At 44.4% G+C, this 21961-nt stretch overlaps 1 protein-coding gene across 8 annotated transcripts in view; it reads right to left on the bottom strand.

The window, feature by feature from the left end:
- Nucleotides 1–21961, bottom strand: part of LOC126531831 (rho guanine nucleotide exchange factor 11-like) — a 251734-nt gene that overhangs the window by 203349 nt on the left and 26424 nt on the right. For all 8 annotated transcript variants that reach the window (XM_050179572.3, XM_050179576.3, XM_050179571.3 and 5 more), the window contains 3 exons: nt 15959–16063; nt 8008–8309; nt 2572–2652 (listed from right to left, as the gene is read on the bottom strand). In XM_050179572.3, the coding sequence (XP_050035529.2) occupies nt 2572–2652; nt 8008–8309; nt 15959–16063 (488 nt within the window). The remainder of the gene's footprint in view (nt 1–2571; nt 2653–8007; nt 8310–15958; nt 16064–21961) is intronic.

Below are 21961 nucleotides of genomic sequence, written 5' to 3'. Positions count from 1 at the left end.
TCGTTCAGGTCAAGCAGATGCAGAAGATTCACATTTTGTTAAATAACTGAACATGATATTGATAAGAATATCGCAGCATTCTTTCAGTTAATTACCCTGTGAGCATTTCTTAGTGTTTTTGTTTTAATTACACAGATTTCTGGAGGAGTTAGCACCTACTAAGTGCTGCATAAGTAGGAGCACCAGGTGTACATGTATCAATCTTATTGCTAGATGACTGCCCTATCTCAGCTCACATTTTGCACAGCAGTACCATCTTGCATGAAGTTTAGCTTAATACTCCATTTGGGGCCTTGCATAACCGTTTTGTCAACAAGAATTTCAAAGTGGGTGTTGTCTGCGACGACCCCACTTAAGACATGTTTATTCTACTGCAATGAAATGGGGCTGCAATCTGTTGAGCTATGGTGAACACCATGCTTTTGATGTAGCCATGACAAACGGTGCAGTGAAGCTGAAGATAATTGAGAATCTTTAGGAGGTATCACTACCGTCGACATTCATTTCAGATTCAACTTCAACCGGTAATAAATGCATGCAAACAAGGTAATAAACTAAGTTCATGCAAAATTTGAGCAGAGATCAGCCAACAATTTCTCAGGAAGAGTCGCATTCATCTGAAACTCCTATTACACAACAATCAGTACACTTGCAACAAGTGGCAAGATTCCCTATGATTGTTTTCTTCATGTTAGTTCGCCCTCCTGCGGCCTTTTTTAAAAGGCGTTGGCCCATCTGGCTCATATTTTCTGTAAGTACCAGACAGTGGTGATAATTTGAATGACAATGTCTAAATACGTGCAATATGTGTCACATTATTTATAGTGAATTCCAATGGCAGATTCGGAGTGGCCAACGAACCCTGTGCCAAAGGACTACACTACAGTCGAGTGCCGCAGAATGAAATCTGCGACTGAAACACAGGCACTCCCGCCAGGGCAAGTGGCAGGGGGCGCTCGCGCACATCCGCTTCAGGAAGCGCCCAGCATTCCTCGCATTTTTTCATCATTTTTGGCTTAAACTCGCGCACGCGTTGTGTTTAGAAGTTTTGTGTTTCTTTCCAGCCTCCTGCACTCGAATGGAAGCCACACTGCATGAAAGTCTGCTTCTCTCGTCCGCTGTGATTGTTTGTCAGAAAGATGGGAGACGCAGCGAAGCCTGCGATCAGCTCTGTGGCAACACATCGAGACAGCCTGAAGTGCCTTCAGAACTGCATTTCATCAACAAATGTAAAGGCCAATAAAAGTGCGAACTTCCGAAAAAGATTTGTTGTTACCTCTTCGTCCGAGTAATGGTGAATGAAATCGTCGACGAAATGCGCAACTTTCGGTCTCTTGGCTGGCGGCGAATACATGATGTCTTGCTTGAATGCACTAGCTTCCAAAGCTTCTTCGTCGCATGAGTTGCCACTGGTCGATTCGGGACTTGAGCTAGATCAATCATCGCTCCCCATAAGCAGTAAAAGCGTAATTTGACGATGCAAAGCACCACTCATTTCTTCCGAGAGACCGTGATTCAAGTTCACGGGTGCTCGCACCGTAGTGGTATGTTGGCCTTGTTGGCTGTGGGTGGGCTGACATCAAGCAACTTCTGGTCGGCTCCATCAATTTTCGTGGAGTAGTGCGTCCTCTACTCCACAAAGACTAGACCGGAGTGGATCTAGTGGCGAAGCTGCTCCCAATCCGGCAATTAAAGATACGGGAGGCGCTCTCAATCTCGCAATGAAATAGACTTGCTCTGCAAGGAGCAGAAAAACTACTGCCTGAAGTGCTCCGCATCTGCCATTGGAATTCACCATTAGACATATACTTGCATAAAATGTCTTCTTAAGAGTTCTTTTTGAGCAAACAGTACTAAGCTTTCACCAATCCTCATTTTAACATTCCTTGTATATAACAAAAGCAGGACAGAAAGCCCTTTCTGATGTGAAATTTCATTCAACATGGTCACTCGAAGGTATACATAGCAATGCACTACAAAAAGAATAATTTAGCATATTGGTACCACATTACAGTTACTACTTGCAGCCCAACCAGCTACCAGCTTTGCACATGCTTGCTTGTCAGCGCTGCATAAGCATCTGGCAGGGATGAGATTGATTAGCTAACCCACCCAAAGCTGGCAGGCAGCTGGGTCATAACTAGCGGTAACACTATAGAAGAACACCTTATTGTTACTGTTCTTTCACCGAAAAGAATCTTTGCAATCAAGTTTGCAGTCTTAGCACTGCCGAAATTCTGATTTATGAATAGGGTTGTACATCTCAAAGCTGCCCAATGGGCTATGAGAGAGAGAGAGAGAAACATTTATTTTCAAGACCCTTGTCCAAGTCTGTGCTCTAAGGTGAAGGCTATGAGAGGTGCCACAGTGGATGGCTCCGGATTAATGTTCATTGCCCAGGATTTTTGAATGTGCTCCCAAAATCTAAGTGCACAAGAGTCTTAGTGTTTTGCATACATATTAGAGCATCCATCGTGGCAACACTACAAGCCTGCAACCCCAGCTACAAGCATACTGCCACAGCTATCGCAGTATTGCAGAGATTCTGCAAGGAGCAAGTACAGCACTCACCACCAGATAAGCCTGCTCCTTCTCCAACATCTTCTTGATTGTCAGGTACGAAATGTTTGTGCATTGCTGTTGCTTCTCAGGCTGCAAGAAAGAAATGCCACCTTTGTCAGATTACTTTTTAGACTACTTTTCCAACACACATTTTTTTTTTCACACACAAGAAATATTAACTGAGACAAGTTGCAAAAATCTCATTATCGAGTCGCAAGACGTTGCAAACTTTAAAAGTGCATGAAATAGAGAACACGCTATTCTACATGTTAACCCTTTTACTCCACATCTACACCACATCTATAGCAGATGACAAGGGTTCAAAATGTGAAAACCTACAGGAAACTTTTATGCCCCCACAACACTGCCATGTGTACAAATTTGTGACTAAGGTTACACTTATTGCACTTATGCGAGACACTGATTACCATTTGTCAGTCACAAATATTGATCAGACATAACATTGGGTGTGGCTATAGCAGTCACATTACAGGAGCCCACACCTGTTCTACCTTGTGTGTTCCTCTGTGCCCAATGAGCACGCAATAAAACGTGCCAGCAAAGGAACTAAGACAAGGTGCCAGGCCTGCTTCTGCATGTGTTCCGGCAAAGACTGCAAGTACACATCTATCACACGAGAAGGTGTTGCTAGTTAAAAAACAGCCATGCAAAGTAGTTCGCTAAACTGGGGAACACAGAGGATGTCTTCTGTCCATGGCACGCAAGTGGACTGACTGATGGGCTTTGACATCACACAGTGACTAAGGGGCCATGAGAGATGCTGTAGCTGTGGATTACTTTGGGCCACCTGGGTAGCCCAGTACAAGAGTTTTTGCACTGCACCACTATCAGAATGTGGCTGCCATGGCTGGGAGCTGAAGCTGCAAGCTTTTGCTCAGCAGCAGATTGTCACAGCCACCAAGCAATCACAGCAGGTTGCACTAAAAATTTTGCTAGAATTTTGTTCAACCGAACTTTCATTGCATTCTTAAACTGAAGAGTGCAGCCACATTTTCAACAAGAGGATCAAAAATATGTACCATCATTTTTGTCAGCCCTGCTCCTGGCCGCAACATTGAGCAGAGTCACCGCCTAGTGGACACTGGCTGAACCGCGCACAGTGTGGATGGGCGTGGTGCATCGTCTGCTAGCCACGTGTTTACTACAGGTGCACATACAGTGTGCATATTCTGTACAGACTGTGTTCTGTGGTTGCAGTGCAGTCATAAATGCTGGTACTATCCATTCTTCAACCATCTGCAGAAGCATTTGGCCTGGCACTGCAGTCTGCGCTGTAGTAAGATTAATGACTGCACGTGTCGAGCGCGTGATATACGATAGTTGCAACGATCACAGGCCACAAATCATTTCAATTTTCTTGCCATTCCGCGTTTTAAGCACACTAAAAAATAATTTTTTGTCAATGTAAATAAATGAACTGGTCGTAGCGAGACGCGAGTGCAGTACTTCAGCGACGTTTTTGTCTCAACGTGTTGATTTCGCATACTTTGCAATACTATGAAAGGTGGTGCAAAGATTAGTTAGCAGCAGAAAAAAAGATCTTTAGCACTCATATCATATCGCAGGGTACACTTGATCTCAGGCCTATAATTGCATGACTGTTGCTTGGTAGTTACACTACTAGCCTTAGTTACGTGATCAGCTTGTGCCTGAGGTGTCCTTTTATTATGTGGTAGTGACACCACTTCAAAAAGGTCGCTTTGTCTCTCAAGTGAATTATGTCACTTGAGTACCTAGATTCTCTGTTACAAAAGAAAAGTGAACATATATAATGTGTGGCAATGGCAGTTGCTAGATGCAGGACGTCATAACACTTTTCCTGAAGGCTATTACTATGTGCTTTTTGTGCTGCGTTGTTAGCTTAATACAAGTAGTGGCCATTATTTTCTGAAAGAAAGAATACTTTGGCCCTTAAAATAATTTCAACTTGTTCACATCACTTTCGCGCACGCAACCATGCCAAGGCAACTTTCTGCTTAAACGCTGCGTATTGCTGTTACTGCTATAAAAATAAGAGCATGTGAAGTAGCATGGTGATCACGCTAATACGCTGTCGCTTGGTGAGAAATTGTTTACTGTACCTGGAAATTGTTTCGAACTTACATGGAGAAAAAAAAAAAAAAAAGGTGAGGTGTACAAGCAGTGAAATAGAATGGACACCAACAGCTCTTTCTTTTTTTATACCGATACAAAATTAGCAGAAAAGGCTGTATCAGCTGAGCTGCCCAACACCAACACCGAGTGAGAAGGCAGAATGCAAGTGGTGGAAGAGGCACAGAGGGCTGCAAGGTAGTGCCAATAAACAAACAGTGTGGCTGAGAGCCAGTCCCCTTTTGAATGACAGTTTGCAGGTTTGCAGGAAGGTTCTGTGCATTTCGTGCAAGAATGTAGCACTGGAGGGCAATATATTATCAGTCAACCGCAGTCAGTGCATTTTACTAATGTACCATATTTACTTGCAGAATGATCGCACTCGTGTAATGATCGCACCCCTGAATTTTGACCTCAGAATTCGATTTTTTTTCTTTCCCGCGTAATGACTGCACCCCAAACTTGCCGCAGTGATATGTCGTGTGCCAAGTCTAGCCGATGATGGTCGTGTTTACCATCTGTCAAATGCTACGCGAATGACACTTCAAGACCTACCAAGCAGCCTGCACGCACCAAACAAATTCTTAAGCAGATGCCCCATTTCATTCCTCTCAACACTTTCTGCACTCCCAAGAAAAAGAAAATATCTACAACCAAACTTGCCTTGGCTTTATTATTTGTAGGTTTTATAATATTGGGGTCAACAACAACAACAACAAAAACAAAGTCCTCTCGTCTGCACTCGTGGGCACACAACAAATTGCGAGCAGCAATGACAGTATCCAGGTTTACATTGATATGTTAGAAGTGTACTCTATTCATTTGCCGACGCTTGTAACACAGGTAAGACATTCACCCACCCTTAGCGGAAACATGCCATATTAGGGTGGTAGTGAAGACAAATGCCGCAGTTTTCACAGCAAGCCTACCATGTGTTTGTCACTGGCAGCTGAGCACGCCCAGCTCTGTTTCTGTCTCCTCAAAGTGGACATAGCTACGTTATTGCCGCAAACTTGCCGATATTAATGATATTATTCATTACAGATACGGAAGAAACTGTTTCAATGCACATAATGTACTCACAAGAAGAAAAAAAATCGCGTTTGGCAGGTCTGGCTTGCTCTGCCAGCTGCCATTTTTGTTTTTATGTCCCGCACTGTTACAGCGCCAGCCATAGAGTTTCCTACAATATACTAGAGAGAACTCTGGTGCTGCAGTCGTTGACCTACCATGGGAATGATCGGAAGCGCATGGATTTGTCTGATCTCCGTGCTTGTGGATTCAGGCGTTTTTGTGGCTTTGTTTATTACGCTTTATATTTCTTCATTGTCGTAAATTTCATAGCGATCTATGTACTTCGAAGTACAGAACACACTGCGAGCACGCACCAACGCTACTAAATGCAATGATTCAGCTTGTCGAGGAGGCCAAATTGAAACACGCCAAGCGTCTCAAGGCACTGGCATGCCCACAATAAATTCATAAAGGCGTTTCACGTCGCTTGTCAACGCATGTGTCCATGGCTTAATGGTCTCAATATCAGGCCTCTGTGGTAGAGGTCCCGTGTTCAAATCCTACCATTGGACAATTTTAACAATGTTTATTAAATTATTTATTATGCAGTGCATTGCTGAAAATGAGTTTACAAAGTCGGAAAGCCCTTCGAAGCCAGAAGGACGAAGTTTAGGCAGATCCATGTGCTTCCCATCATTCCCATGCTGGTATAACCGCTCCCATTGCAGCTCCGTAGACACTAGGGCCAAGGTTCCCTCGAGTAATTATTGTATGAAACTCCATAGCAGCAGCCACCTGCTTGTTGACCTGTTGTTATCCTGCAGCAAATGTGGGATGAAAAAAAAAAAGGAATTGTTTCTAGCAAAAAATTTACCCCGCCTAATGATTGGTTGGCACAGGACAGGGGTAATGGGAGATCGCAGGGAGAGGCCTTCGTTCTGCAGTGGACATAAAATAGGCTGAAGATGATGCTCGCACCCCTAAATTTGCATCCATTAAAAAAAAAATAGTGCTATCCTTATGTGCCTAAATAGGGTAGAATCTGCTGAAACCGCCAGCAGCGAAGGGCGACTGCGCAAATTTCAATGCATGCCACAAACCACCTATCTATAGACCTTTGCACCGGAAGCCTCAAACCAGAGAGTCAGAAACGGATATCAGGCCCTCGGTAGCGAGAGTAGCTAGGGTCTCATAGTTGCCCTCTCTTGCTGGACTGTCACGCGCGCAGTTCCCGCATTGACTGCACGACGTTTTCGCGATTTTAAGATTATCCGCAGAGGCTATGCGAACGTTCGGGCAGCACTGCACTGTGTACGGTTGTTCGAACAACCAGAAGAAGCGCAATGCAGCAAGAAAAGTGCAGTGCAGCACGCACAATGTTCTACAAGAGGACTGCGGCTGCAACATGTACCTGTTGTATCGGTTTCCTGCCGACGCGGTACTGAAGCATCGCTGGATTAGCGCTGTAAATCGTAAGGGATTCGTCCCTACGGAGTCTTCGCGCGTCTGCTCGATTCATTTTATCGACGGGAAGCGGACATCTGAAAATCCAGAGCCGATGCTCGGATACGCGAGGAAGGTAAGATGCGCTGTGTGTGTCTCGATCGTCAGCCCCTAATGTTTAGATGGGCTATAAGTATGCAAATATGAGCCAACAAGGTCAAGTTTTAGCCTTGTTGGCTCAAGGCGGCAAGCCGACAGTGGCTGACATCGACGCCATTCCACAATCGCACAGACTGATTTGTAGCCACGGGTGCTCAAAACAGGAAAGTATTCGCCTTCATGCGTAAATCGACACCTCTCAACACTGGTGATACTTGCACTAAAGTTCCAAAACGACGCTGAGGAGAATTAAGACATGAAGAATCATAGGTGAAAGCATCTGCAACGCTGAACTGACGCTTCCCGGCGCCATCGGGCAGTGGTGTGCAGTCGTACGGCCGCTGCTAGCAAGAAAGTTTCCGTCTCGATGCGTAGCCGATGCCTCTCGACACTGGTGAGAATAGCACAAAAGTGGCAAGACGACTCTGTGAAGGCCGAAGATACGGAGCAACACAGATGTAGATAGCAACCAACGTTTTTTAGATCTGTTTGTTGATAGCAACAGCAGCGCTGAGCCGGCTGATGCTGAGCAGCGACAGTCCAGTATGGCATCGCCGCCAAGCACACGCTAGGCGGCGCCAGTAGTCCAAATATGGTGGCGCCCGTGGAAGCCTCAGTGCAAAGGTCTATACTAACACGGCAACGGTGCTGCCATTTAAAGTTCAATCTTATGGCCACTAGCAGCCACACGAACAAAGGAGAAAAATAAGGACATACATCTACCGGCTGGGGCCCAGTGATACGTTCCGAAGATTGCTTCGAAGCCAGCGGCTGGTGGCTGGGTGGCGAGGCTGCAGGTGCTGTGCTGGTGGTTCCACCACCAGTGTTGTTGTTGGGCCGTTCACCAGCACCCCCACTACCTCCACCAGAGGGTGGCGGTCCGAGCAGGGTGAGTGCCACATGGGCCCCCGACTTGATCAGGTGCACCACATCCTGGTGGTTAGATTGTGTCACCAATGTCCCATTGACCTTGATAATACGGTCACCCTGGTGAACACCTGCCCGTGCCGCTGCCCCACCTGGACAAAGGCCACAAGAACTCACCAAAGCACTCAACACTCTAAAGCACTTGTGCACACCTACATCCTTTTTACACGTGGCAGCTTATCCTATATGGTCAGGTCATTCCCCTCAAGACATTATTAGCACATAGTGTAATCCAAATGTTGCTAGTGTAATAAATCCACTGCACCAACTAGGTATACCCTGTAATTAAACAAAAACAGTGCGCATGTATCTGCTTGTGAATGCAAGCCACAACTTCAATTGTGGATTTCAGGCAACAGTGAGGATGCTGAAGCATGTGAACGTGTATTTAGTTAAAAAGAAAGAGGATGCACATGTAGTGACATTTTCAAGTTGTTATACAATTCTGAAGTGCAATACCTTAAAGAGAGGGACAACTGATTTTTAAGGACCTAGTTTTTTATGGCGGTATCTATGCCACGTAGCTTACCGCAGCTTGATGTCAGCTATCGGCCAATAGCAGCCAGCAAAGAGAATAAGAAAATAATGCGTCTGATGACGAAATAGTGCGTCCAGAAGAGAGTGAGGACAGGGCCTTCAGTTGAAAAGAGAGCGCTTAAGAGAAAGGCGACTTAGCCATTCACTTGCGAGCTCCCCGCACCACGTACAACAACAAAACTTGGCTGAAATGTTCACAGCAGCGTATGCTACCCGCAGACTGTTATTTCACCAAGCCCGAGAGGTGGTTAAGGGCCCCTTTAAAGGAGCCCCACACTCTTTTTGAACATAGTAAAGAAACAGTGCCGATCTGTTAATGAGGCTTCTGTGAATATGTGAGCAAAATATTATTGCACTGCATGTAGCAGAGAATTCACAATCTTGCGCAAAAAGCAGAGAACAGACTTACCGACATAATGTAGTGCAAAGGCACAATTACAAAGAAGAGACACAGAACACATAATCTTTGTAATTGTGCCTTTGCACTACGTTATGTCGGCAAGCAAACACCAACTAGCCCAACAAGTGCTTCTACAGAGAACAATTGCTTGCTCTCGCACCCACAATGTCGTCATTAAAAGCAGTTGGTCCACCCATGCTATTGGCCGATTTCGGGATCGTAAGAACATCCTCAGTAATACATAATTGCTAATTTTGAGTCAAATAAATGAGAAATATATATGCCTACAATGTCAAAAAGACAGACAAGTCATTTCATCTTTGCACTACGTGTAGCTATGCCTGCTGTGCGTAGCCTCCAAGATGGCAGCGGCGTGTTGCATAGCCTAGCCTACCGTAGTTGACAGGGGGTGCCGCGACGATCCCTTTCACCCCTGCGACACTTAACTTTTGGCCGAGGCTTTGCCCTTTTAGCTCTGCTGCCCTTTTAACTTTTTGCCCTTTTAACTTCGTCCTCTGCTGCGTAGCTTCCAGCATGCTAGCGGAGATGAAAAGAGAGAAAAAGCCGGGTATCGGTGTGATAACTTCACTTATAGTTGAAGTACTACTTGAAAAATTTTAGTGGCATGAGATTCGTGGGACGATGTACTTTAATAGTGAGGTCATTATATGATTTGCTAGAAAAGTGTTTCAAGGTCACTTTAAAGCACTGTTGCAATGAATGCTAGAGAAGGAATAAACAGGAAACATGGTGAGCAGGCATGGAGGTTGTGATAGATTTGGGGTATGTGTTGTGTGGTCAGTAAGCATCCCAATACTCGTATATGCATTGTGATTGTTTACTTCAGGCTAAATTATGCAAAAGATGCACCAATTAGTGCAATTAGAAACTCTATTCAAGTGCCCTGGTTACTACAGGCTACTGACATGACAGAACCCTTTGCCACAAGTGCTAGAGTATGTCTATGTGACCATCCAATGCCAAATGTTGCACAAAAATGTGACACCTATTGCATCTAATAATTTTTGCAGGCACATGTTTTTTTATTTATTTATTTATAAATACATCGCAGGTGCCAATAGAAACATTGAGTGATGGGAAACCAGAACAAATTAATGCTGTTTATGACTATAAAAATTGTCTACAATACTTAACACACAATTTTACAAGAAGTGAGTTTACAATTTCTCAAAGAATGTTCCGTGGTTAGTGATGGAGCTAAGGCTATCAGGAAGATCATTCCAGAGTGCAATGGCTTGCAGCAACTCTGAGGAATTAAAAGCTTTGGTTCTACCAAACATTTGCTTGAGGCTGAGATGATTATGAAGATGTCTAGAAGTAGGTAGTGGGGTTACAAGGGGCAAATTGTGTTGTGTTGTGTTGTGAATGTAGTATTTGCATATCAGGCATAACAGGGTGATTGTTCTACAGGTACATAATGCTTGAAGGGATAAGCCTGCTTTAGTTCGAGTGACACCAGAGTACTGGTCGCAGCTGGGTGAAATGAAACTGGCGGCTCTGTTTTGTAGTGCTTCTAACATTGAAATGAGCTAATCTTGATGAGATGACCAGTTCGAAGAGGCAAATTCAACCTGCAGACGGACGAAGGTTACATAAGCTAATTTGCATGTGCTAGGAGGTGAGTGATGTAGGTTTTGACATAAATAACCCTAGTGTTTGTGATGCCTTAGCACATATGCTAATGATATGGGTTTTCCATGAACGATTAGACGTGAGATTTAAACCGAAGTACTTATTATATAATATATGACTGCGCCCAAGCCACTGCTGAGTTGTTTATTGAGTAGTAAAAGTTTGAATTTGACAGTTTATGAGAAAAACTATTTCGCACTTTGACGAGTTGAGGGTCATTAGCCAATTACAACACCAGGAATGGAATCATATTGAAGGCAGATGTGGTCATCAGGACTTTATGTATCAGCTCTATATGCGATACAGCTTATCAGCTCTATATGTAATGCGATTGTCGGCAAATAGTTGCATGCAGGAGGAAATGTTAGAGGGTAAGTCATTGTTGTAAATTAGAAAAACCAGTGGACTTGGCCAAAACACTGCCTTGCTGCACGCCAGAAGTCACATCAAGAAGAGAAGAAGAAGGAGAATTTATTACTGTTAAGTGCCTATGAAATGTCAGAAAAGTTCAAAGTGAAGATGGCATTTGTGAGTCAAGTCAAGAGCAGATAATATTGAAATGAGCTGAGAGTGAACAACACAATTGGGTGCTTTAGAGTAGTCTAGAAAGATACAAACAGTTTGAATGTTATTATCCTTGTTAAAATGCAAGTCGGATGTAAATTCCAATAGCTGTGTCGCACAAATATGATTTTCTAAACCCATGCCAATTATTATAGAAGACGTTGTTAGACTGTTTCAGCAATTTGCAACAGATGCAGGTTAGTGAGATAGGTCGGTAATTTTCAGACTAATTCTTGTTACCACTTTTGAGCACGGGAACTATTTTGCCAACCTTCCAGTCGTCACTCGAGAGCAGTCCTAATGATAATGATTGCATGAAAATGATGCACACAATTTGGCTAGAGATGGACAACATATTCTTTAGTATTTTGGAATTGATGTTATCTATGCCTGTGGAAAATGATACTTTGAGATTTGAGATTAGTTTTGCTATCCCTTCTGCTGTAATGTTAACGTGCCTGACACCATCATCATCAGCTTATATTATGTCCACTACAGGACGAAGGCCTCTCCCGCAATCTCCAATTACCCATGTCCTGCGCCAGCCTATTCCAACCAGCACCTGCAAATTTTTCCTAATTTCGTCGCACCACCTAGTCTTCTGTCGTCCTCTACTGCGCTTCCCTGCTCTTGGTACCCATTCCGTCACCCTAATGGTCCAACGGTTATCTAACCTGCGCATTACATGACCTGCCCAGCGTAATTTTTTTCTCTTCATGTCAATTAGAATGTCGTTTATACCCGTTTGCTCTCTGACCCAAACCGCTCTCCTTCTGTCTCTTAAAGTTATGCCTAGCATTCTTCATTCCATCGCTCTTTGCACAGTCTTTAATTTGTTCTGAAGTTTCTTTGTCAGTCTCCAAGTGCCTGCCCCATATGTCAGCACCGGTAAAATGCACTGATTGTATACTTTCCTTTTCAATGATAACGGTAAGCGTCCAGTCAGGAGCTCACGGTGTTTGCTGTATGCAATCCAACCCATTTTTATTCTTCTGTGAATTTCCTTCTCATGGTCAAGGTTCCCTGTAATTAGTTGACCTAGGTAAACATACTCCTACAGAGACTCTAGAGGCTGACTGGCGATCCTGAATTCTTGTTCCCTTGCCCGGTTATTCATCATTATCTTTGTTCTTCTGCATATTAATCTTCAGCCTCACTCTTACACACTCTCTGTTAAGGTCCTCAATCATTTGTTGTAGCTTCGTTTGCGGTGCTGCTGAATAGAACAATGTCATCGGCAAACCGAAGGTTGCTGAGGTATTCACCGCCGATCCTTACTCCCAAACCTTTCCAGTTTAATAGCTTGAATATTTCTTCCAAGCACGCAGTGAATAGCAATGAAGAGATTGTGTCTCCTTGTCTGACTCCTTTCTTTATAGGTATCTTCCTACTTGTGTAGAATTAAGGTGGCTGTGGAATCTCTGTATGTATTTTCCAAGGTATTTACGTAAGTGGTCTGTACTCCTTGATTACGCAATGCCTCTATGACTGCTGGTATCTCTACAGAATCAAATGCTTTTTCGTTATCTATGAAAGCCATATAAAGAGGCTTATTGTACTCTGCAGATTTCTCGATAACCTGATTTATGACATGGATATCATCCATTGTAGAAAACCCCTTCCTAAAGCCCGCCTGTTCCCTTGGTTGACTAAAATCCAATGTTGTCCTTATCCTATTGGAGATTATTTTGGTAAATATTTCACATAATACTGGGAGTAAGCTAATAGGCCTATAACTTTTCAGTTCTTTAATGTATCCCTTTTAGCGGATTAGTATAATGTTTGTATTTTTCCAGTTTTCTGGGACCCTTGCAGTTGATAGACATCTCGTATAAAGAGCCGCCAGTTTTTCAAGCATTATGTCTCCTCCATCTTTGATTAAATCGACTGTTATTCCAGCTTCTCCTGCCGCTTTTCCCTGTTTCATGTCTTGCAAGGCCCTTATGACCTCATCTCTAGTTATAGGAGGAATTTCTGTATCCTGTTCATTATCATTCTGAATGGAGTTCTTCTGAGTCCTCCGAGTACTGTACAGGTCAGTATAGAATTCTTCCGCTGCATTTATTATACCTTCGATATTGCTGATGATATCTTATCTTCCAGTGTAGTGCATACATCTTGGTTTGTCCTAAGCCAAGTTTCTTTCTCACCGATTTCAGGCTGCGTCCATTTTTTATGGCTTCTTCAGTCTTTGTAACGTTATAGTTTCGAATATCCCTTATCTTCGCCTTGTTGATCAGTTTTGACAGTTCCGTGAATTCTATCTTATCTCTTGAGTTGGACACTCATTCTTTGTCGTTCCTTTATTAGGTCCTTTGTTATTTGGGAAAGCTTGCCTACTGGTTGCCTTGGTGCCTTGCATCCCACTTCAGTTGCTGCCTCTGCAGCCAGCCTTGTTACGGTTTTATTCATTAGCTCTATGTCATCATCCTCACCTCTCTGTTCTAAGGCTGCAAATTTGTTTGCAAGTAACAGCCTAAATTTGTCTACTTTTACCCTTACTGCCTCTAAGTCGACCTGTTTCTTCTTGACCAATTACTATACTCTTTCTCTCTTCAAATTGAGGTGAATCGTAGCCCTCACTAACCTATGATCCCTGCACTTTACCCTACCTATCACTTCTACATCCTGCACTATGGTGAGATAGGCAGTTTATGGTGCCTGGCACCATAAACTGAAAATCGAGATCGGGAACAATGGGCACTCGGGAATGATCTTCAACATGACCGACGTAAAGAATCTGTTAAACTCGAACGCAGATTGTTGACTGGACATTGCTGTGTAGTCATCATTAAGGACAATTACGTTGTGGGTGAGACAATCAGGAGCAATAATTTGCCAAAACTTTTTCAGGTCTACCTTAAGAAGGTAACATTGATCATGTAAGTAATACTTGTTTTTAGCTGAGATTACTTCGGCGCAATAATTCTTTAAGAATTTTTGTAATGAGCCCATGCACAAGGACAGCTCGAATTTTTAGCTCATTTACACAGCAGTTTTTTTTTGGTTACGTAAGGTACGAAGATGCTTGTTAAACCAGGGTTTAGACTTATCATTAGTTCTTGTAATTAAGGTAATGTACTTATCAACTAACGCTAAAAGAGTGTCTTTAAAGAGCACCCAGTTTTCATTAACTGAACGACAGGAAAAAGAGGGTAGGAATGTATCACTGTAAAATGTAGTTAGATCAGTGTTCATATCAACATAGTTAGCCTTATTATAATCATGGATTTGTTTAACAGTTACGCCTGCAAATGGCAACGGAATGTTAACCTGTAAATGCAGTAACTTATGGTCACTGAAACCTCCCAAACAAGAAATAGGGTCAACTGTTTCGGGAACATTAGTCAATAACAGATCGAGGACTTTTGGGCCTCCTGCGGGTTCAGACACTACCTGAAATAGGTCAAGATCTAACACCAAGTTAACGAACTCGGCCGAACTTCGATTGGTAGAAGACAGCTGGGACCAATTGATATCCCGCAGATTAGAGTCGCCAAAAATGTAACTGTTATTCATGGAAAATTGTTGGGTAGCACTTTCAATACTGTTATGCAGTTGTTCAACGAAAATGTGGTCCTGATCTGGTGAGCAGTGGCAAGCACTAATGCAAAATGCAAAAAGCCACTATGAGATCTGTTATGCCCACAAATAATTGGCTAGGTCTGTGTCAGTTCATAGCCAAGCTATCACCTGTCCACCACATCTGAATATATAAGACAATGAGTATAAAGTTAAATGCTATCATATAGGAGCTCTAGTAAGAGGTCCCAGGGTATGCTTGATGAAACACTACATAATTACATCAAGGGCAAAGCGATTATGCAGCTGCATAATGACTGCAGTTGAATAATAATTATTGGTTAGTCAAAAATTTATTATTTATTGTTAAATTTCTAAAAGAAAATGCAGCTGTCATGTATCTGCATCAAACTTTTTTCCTTCAAGTTTTGTTCAGACAACAGTGACCAAATGAAGCTAGGCCAGGAAACAGAAAGCTGTCCGAAAATAAGCAGAGAAACATGTAAAAAGAGATAGCTTGAGACAAACAGAAAATTTATTTCATGGAATTTATTAACGTGGTAGTCTCATAGTCTAGCTCATTACAGGTAAAGCTGATGATGATATGCAGTGTTTATTGGCGCAAGGGCCAAGTGACAGGTAAAACTAATGACAGGTAAAGTGACAGGCAAGTGACAGGTAAAGCTAATGAGTTAAAATACAACACTGTAATGTGAAGCAGGGGCGAGATCGCACAAGCATCTCACTTTCTCAGTGTTCGATTCACCTCCTGCATCACTGAATAGGCAATGTTCAATTAGCGCTTCTGCCTCGCTACGCTGACGACCACCAATGAAAGTGTGGCACCGGCGACTCATGAGTGCAGAGAAACATTTGGAAAGCGAGGTGTTTGCACACTCTTGCCCCAGAGCAAACCGACAGAGTCCTGAAATAGTAGGCATGCATGCACATGCTGTCTGACAAGTGATTAAGTCAACTCATCAGTCAAGCGCAACTACTAACACATGGAGCACTGTCTGGCAAGGCCTGTTGGCAGTTGTACAACTAAGCAAAAGGGGGGCCCACCTGGTTTGACGGACTGCACAAAAACGGGGTTATCGCCTGATACAGTTAGGCCATAGCCCTTCTCATCCCGCCGCACGATCAGGCACCGCTGCACCAGCAGGACACCTGTGCACACAAATGAATCCCCAAGGGTATTCCAATGAGACATTGTTCTGGGATGTGGTAAAGCAGCATTTTATGCTCCACCAAGAAAAGTCCTTGTCGGAGCATCCCTTTAGCACACCACTCAGAACTGGCATTACCCTGCACGTAACTAGCAATGGCACACAAATGCAGTTGAAGGCACAAATAAGTGATTTTATACTTCTACACATTGGTGTACAGCCATACTAATACTTAGCCTGAAAACATTTTAAGCATGTTCTTGCTTCTCCTGCCGAGAGTGTTGGAGATTTCTGGTTGGGGTGCCTCAAATGTGCTAGCGTAATCAGTCTTCGTTCCCAATACTAACTGTTCCCTACTTACATCCCATGTTTGATATAATTAAGCTGCCACACATGTGCCTTCATACTCGAGTTAAGTCTGAAGGTGGCTATACATAGTACTCATGTAACAACATGTCATTATGATGGACAGGATATACCTAATAAAAGATACATATACCGCCAACCCACATTTCTTAGCCTGAGTCGATTAACAGTTCATGCTACACAAACACAACACCTACAATTAGGAAATTCAAGTTCTCCTTTCCATAGTTAGCAGAGAATGGAATTGTAACAACACTGTGACCTGCCTTGTGCTACCATTATGTTCCAAATTGTGCTTTCAACATTGTCGGCTGCTTTAACCACACAGTGCAATGGTACCTAAGCAATGTGCTTAACAACAAAGGCAACAAAGAGCACTCTGTAGTGTGTGTTTCTCTTCTGCATGTCTCGTCAAAATGTTGACCAATCCAACCTCTAGCGGTGGGGGATATTTGTTGACCAATCCAAAGCTTTGTGCGGTGGAGGATATTTGGCTCTCGTTCCTCTGTGTAAGTTTAAGATTTCTGTGTATCCTCCTTCACAAGCATGTGGGTGATACTCCGGGGCGTGCGACTGCTCTGCTCGGAACGTGGTCTCTCGAGTTAGGCTGTCTGCCCTTTCGTTACCCTCTATGCCTGCGTGGGCCGGAATACAGATTAACTTGTGCGTAACGTTCCTCTCGGCGAAGTTGGCTCCGCCAAGAATTCTGAGGGCGGCTTTGCTAATCCTGCCCCTCGTGTAATTTTTGCACGCTTCCTTCGAGTCTTAAGATGTTTAGAGGCCTGCCTGTCCTATATCCTTCTACTGCTGCCAGCGCCACGGCAATTTCTTCGGCCTCCGCTGTGTCGGCTGCCTTTGCCGTCGCACATGTGATCAGATTCCCGTTGCCGTTCACCACCACCGCCGTGGCCGTACGCTTCCCTTCTCGCGGGTACGTGGCAGCATCCGTGTATACCGTGTTGTCTAGTCGCGCTAGTGTCTTTTCCACGTATTCGGCTCGCACCTGCCTTCTGCTCTCGTGGAGGTTGGGGTCCATGTTCTTAGGTACTGGCCTAACGCTTATTGTTTTTCTTAGGCAGTCGGGCACGTCTGCGTATCTATCTACGTGTCCGCTCGTGTCCCATCCCAGCCTAGTCAGGAGCACTCTCCCTGCAGGGGTGATTTTGAGTCTGGCTTTTTGCGTTTCGAGCAGGGCTTCCGCCAGTTCGCTGAAAGTGTTGCTGATGCCCAGTTGGAGCAGTTTTTCGTTTGACGTGTTTTTTGGCAGATGGAAAGCTGTCTTGTATGCTTTCCTGAGTATCGTGTCCGCCTGTTCCCTCTCTCCTTTGGTCATCGCGTGGTACGGTAGCGAGTAGATGACTCGACTGACTACCAGGCTGCCGACGAGTTTGAGTGTGCCTTCCTCTTTCATGCCATATCTTTTTTGGGAGACCCTGTTGATCATCCGGCCCACCTGCTCCGTCGCTTTGCTCAGCAGGCTAATGGTGTGGCTGCATTTTCTGCTGCCCTGTAGCCACATGCCCAGGATTCTGATCATGTTCTTTTCCGGGATATTTTGACCGTCAAGCGTTACTTCCAGTGTTGCTTGGGTGGGGTGTCTACCTACTCTCAGTAGTTCGGATTTTTCTGTGGAGCATACCAGTCCCGTCTCTCTGGTGTACTTTTCGACAGCGCGCAGCCTCTTGTAGCTTCTCTTGTTTTTCTCCAAGTGAACCTTGCGTGACCCAAAACGTGACGTCGTCCGCGTACATCACGTGTTGGATGCCCTGGATCTCGCCGAGTCGTTTTGCCAGGCCGATCATCGCCACATTAAATAGCACGGGCGATATCACGGACCCTTGAGGTGTGCCTTTACACGGTGTGGAGATGGTGTAGCTTCTCAACTCCCCCAGCCCTACCGTTGCCGTTCTGTCGGTTAGGAAGTCCTTGACGTAGTCATGTACTTTCCTTCCGCAGTTGGTGTTGTTGAGGCCCTCCAACTTACAAGAGAAAGTTAATGCTCTCCACAAATGCAGCAATTTCCCTCTTGCTTCTCTGGAGTTTCAGCTACTAAGAGTTTCTTCAGTAATTAAACCTCTCTAACACCTCAATGCTGCTGCTTCTTTCTCAATATGCCCAAACTACTGCAAGCAAGTTAAAAACTTTTTAAATTGTGCACAAGTTTTCAACAATGATTGTTGAAGTAAGCGAAGCTTCATGTTATTAGACTGTCTTTTCCACTTCTTATCATTGTCAAGCTTCTCGTCTTTTGATCTAACTGAAGCAGCTTCACCTGCTATGTCACTCTTCCCTGATTGATGGACGACTTAATTTGAAGTTATCCCTGCAGTGTGATGCAACACGTCATCTCAGAGCACTAGTGTAGCACATGCCGCTGAGGTGCGTCTCTTCAGCCACAACCGAGTGCAAGTATGTATGCATCCACCACTGCAAGGATGACATCGTTATAGACGCAACCAATTGATCGGTTTAGTGCTTTACACGTACCCTCCTCCTTTTATGATGACCTTCACAGCAACAGTAACAAGTTCTCATAAAGGACAATGTCATCTTAAGAACTTTGCAATGCTAACAATGTTGTCTTTGTCTACTATAGCCTGCTGTTTGCTCAAAGATGCATGCTGCTGTGCCCCGCAGCCCTTCAGAGTGGGGAACGCCACCCCTGCGACATGCAGTTATCCCGCTTCACACTATGATTCTTCGCACCTGTCAGCAGCCAAAATTGGTCTGTCCACACCGGAGTGAAGGTCCGTGCATGGCCACGCTTCTTGTCACCTGTCAGCCGCACAAACTGGCATGACCACGCCAGGGATTGAAGTCAGTAAGCGTTCTCCCTACTTTCCATGTTTGTGCCCAGTGATGTGTGTGTGTTTCTGACCGGGCTCCCTTTGGAGGAAAAGGGCAACCAGTTCACCGATACCATCGGCTCACCAATACCATCAGCTCACCAATACCATCGGCTCACCGATACCATCGGCTCACCGATACCATTGGCCCAGTGATACCACCAGCTCACCAACGCCGGGATTGGTCTCCCAATGCCATCTGTCGCCTTATGCTAGATTGGTGGAAACCATGAACAATGACGACGCAGGCATCCAGATGGCTGTGGGGGGGAGGAGGACGCTCGCAAACAGTGCGACTCGAACATGCTAAGACGCTACCATAGTGTGCTCCGATAGTAGGAGTCGTTTTGTAATCTCAACCATATTTTTTTTCAACCAATATTTTTTTCTCAACTAATATATTTTTTCTTCATTCTCTTAAACGTTGCTCGGAACCCTTTCTCCCAGCACCTGGCACCGCACCATCAATGGAAACTTCGTTGCCCACACGAACCCCCTACTTCACAACAGTGGTAAACAGCGGTGAGATTGACCTCACTTAACTTGGGACGTGCTGACTTCGCAACAGTGGTTGGTAGCTTATGGGATCGGTTGGCATTGGCTACATTGGTGTGGTGAATGCTGCGTGTTTGCTTCTCTTTTCACCAGACTCATTAGCGCAGGCAGTTGGTAATTATGTTTGGTGTTATTAGTTATTTTGTCTCATAGACCAAGAATCGAGTGTCTCGCGGGCTAAACTGCTAGTGGGGGAAAAACACAGGGTGCATGGTGAGCAGGGAGAAGTTGAAAAACTCAAGAACTTCTCAAAATTCATGAGCAGATGGGCATTTTGGTTGGCCCTGCGAAAGGCAGAAATTGGAGCTTTTGCATAATGAGGAGAGGAGTTGGGAGGAGGCCGGTCAGGCCAGGAAAATTATGTTGTAAGAAAAGAGCGCGACGAATGAGAAATTCTGCGGTCTCCTGAGGACAGCGATAAGGGCGGGCCAGCGAGTGCGAGATGTTTGCTCTTCATGTTGCCAGAACTCTCTCTAGTACAAGAAAGCAGATGCTAATTGATTGATTGATGACTGATGTTTAATGGCGCAAGGGCCAGGTATGGCCAAAGAGCGCCATGTCCTTAGTGATGTGTTCGCAGTGTAATTATGAGTTCCATGAAATTGGTGTGGCGTGGCTGTAAAGAGGCCTTAAAATAGTCGCGCTAAAGTGCGTAGAATCTGTATAATAAGATTATGGCGATGACGTATGACGTGTGCTATGAACATTAAGACGCATTTAAGAAAAATAATACAATGTGTAAAAATATATCAGGTTATAACATATACTAGAGCACTACTGCCTCCTTAGAGCCCTTGAAACACAAGGGCCTGGAGGCATGTGCTATACAGTACAACTATCCCAGCGGCATCCTCTAAAGAGAGGAAGCGCTACGAATGCATGGGACTAATAACATGTAAGATCACATCTCTGAGGAAACCTAGGACTGTGTCTGTATTAAAAAGCGGTTCTGGACCGAGAAACATTACAGGATGAAGAGGAATGTGCTGCCTGTATGCTCAGGAGAAATGTCTCATTCTCTCAGATTCAGCTTCCCGACATTCCAGAAGGACGTGGAGCACGGTCAGCCTCTCCCCGCATCTACCACACAATGGAGGCTCACTTCCGGTGAGTAGAAAATTATGGGTGCCAAATGTGTGTCCTATTCTGAGACGACAGAATAGGACATCTGTTCGACACGATTTTGTAGTAGAGGACCAGAATCCTAACTGTGGTTTTATCAGGTGGAGCTTATTATCCGTTTCCGCATCCCACATGCGTTGCCAGTGGTCTCGCTGCCTCCTTCGCAAGAAAGGCCTCTGATCTGTGACAGGCACCTCAGCGGTAGGGTTAACAGCTTGTGATGCGACTGACGTGGCCATCTCGTCCGCCAGAACGTTACCCTCGATGCTCCTATGGCCAGGCACCCAGCATATAGTAATGATATGCTGGTTAGATATGTACGCTCTACATAAGACGGAATATAGTTCATTAAGTACTGGATTTTTGTGAGTATAGAGTGACATCAGGGCCTTCACGACACTTAGGGAGTCTGTATATATCGCAGTCTTTTGAAGTTTTGATTTTCTTATATGCTTCACAGCAGACAGTAATGTGTAGGCCTCGGCCGTAAATATACTTGTTTCCAGATGTAGTACATCGGATTCTGAGAAGGATGGGCCGATGGCAGCATAGGACACCCCGGCATTAGACTTCAAAGCGTCTGTGTAGAACTCTGCGCAGGAGTGCTTGTGCTGGAGTTCTAGGAAATGCGTTAGGATTTCGATCTCTGGTGCGTGTTTTATTACTTCTAAAAAGGATATGTCACATTCTATGACCTGCCACTCCCAAAATGGTAACAACTTGGTTGGATGCATTAGGTGAAGCTCGAGGAGTGGGACACGTATTTCATCACTAAGCTCCCTCACACGAAGCGAGAAAGGCTGTCTTACAGAGGGACGATTATGGAAAAGTGTAGTACACGTCATATCGTTAACAGTGTTAAAACATGGATGTTGATAATTGGAGTGTATTTTCAGGAAATATGTAAGGCTGATGTAAGTTCTCTGTAGATGGAGGGACCATTCATTTGATTCCGCGTATAAGCTTTCAATCGGGCTTGTTCTGAAAGCGCCAGTAGCTAAGCGGATACC

Source organism: Dermacentor andersoni, chromosome 5 (genome assembly GCF_023375885.2).
Source record: "Dermacentor andersoni chromosome 5, qqDerAnde1_hic_scaffold, whole genome shotgun sequence".
NCBI lineage: Eukaryota > Metazoa > Arthropoda > Arachnida > Ixodida > Ixodidae > Dermacentor > Dermacentor andersoni.
Note: the sequence above shows the minus strand (reverse complement) of the source record. Positions and strands in the feature narration are given on the sequence as shown.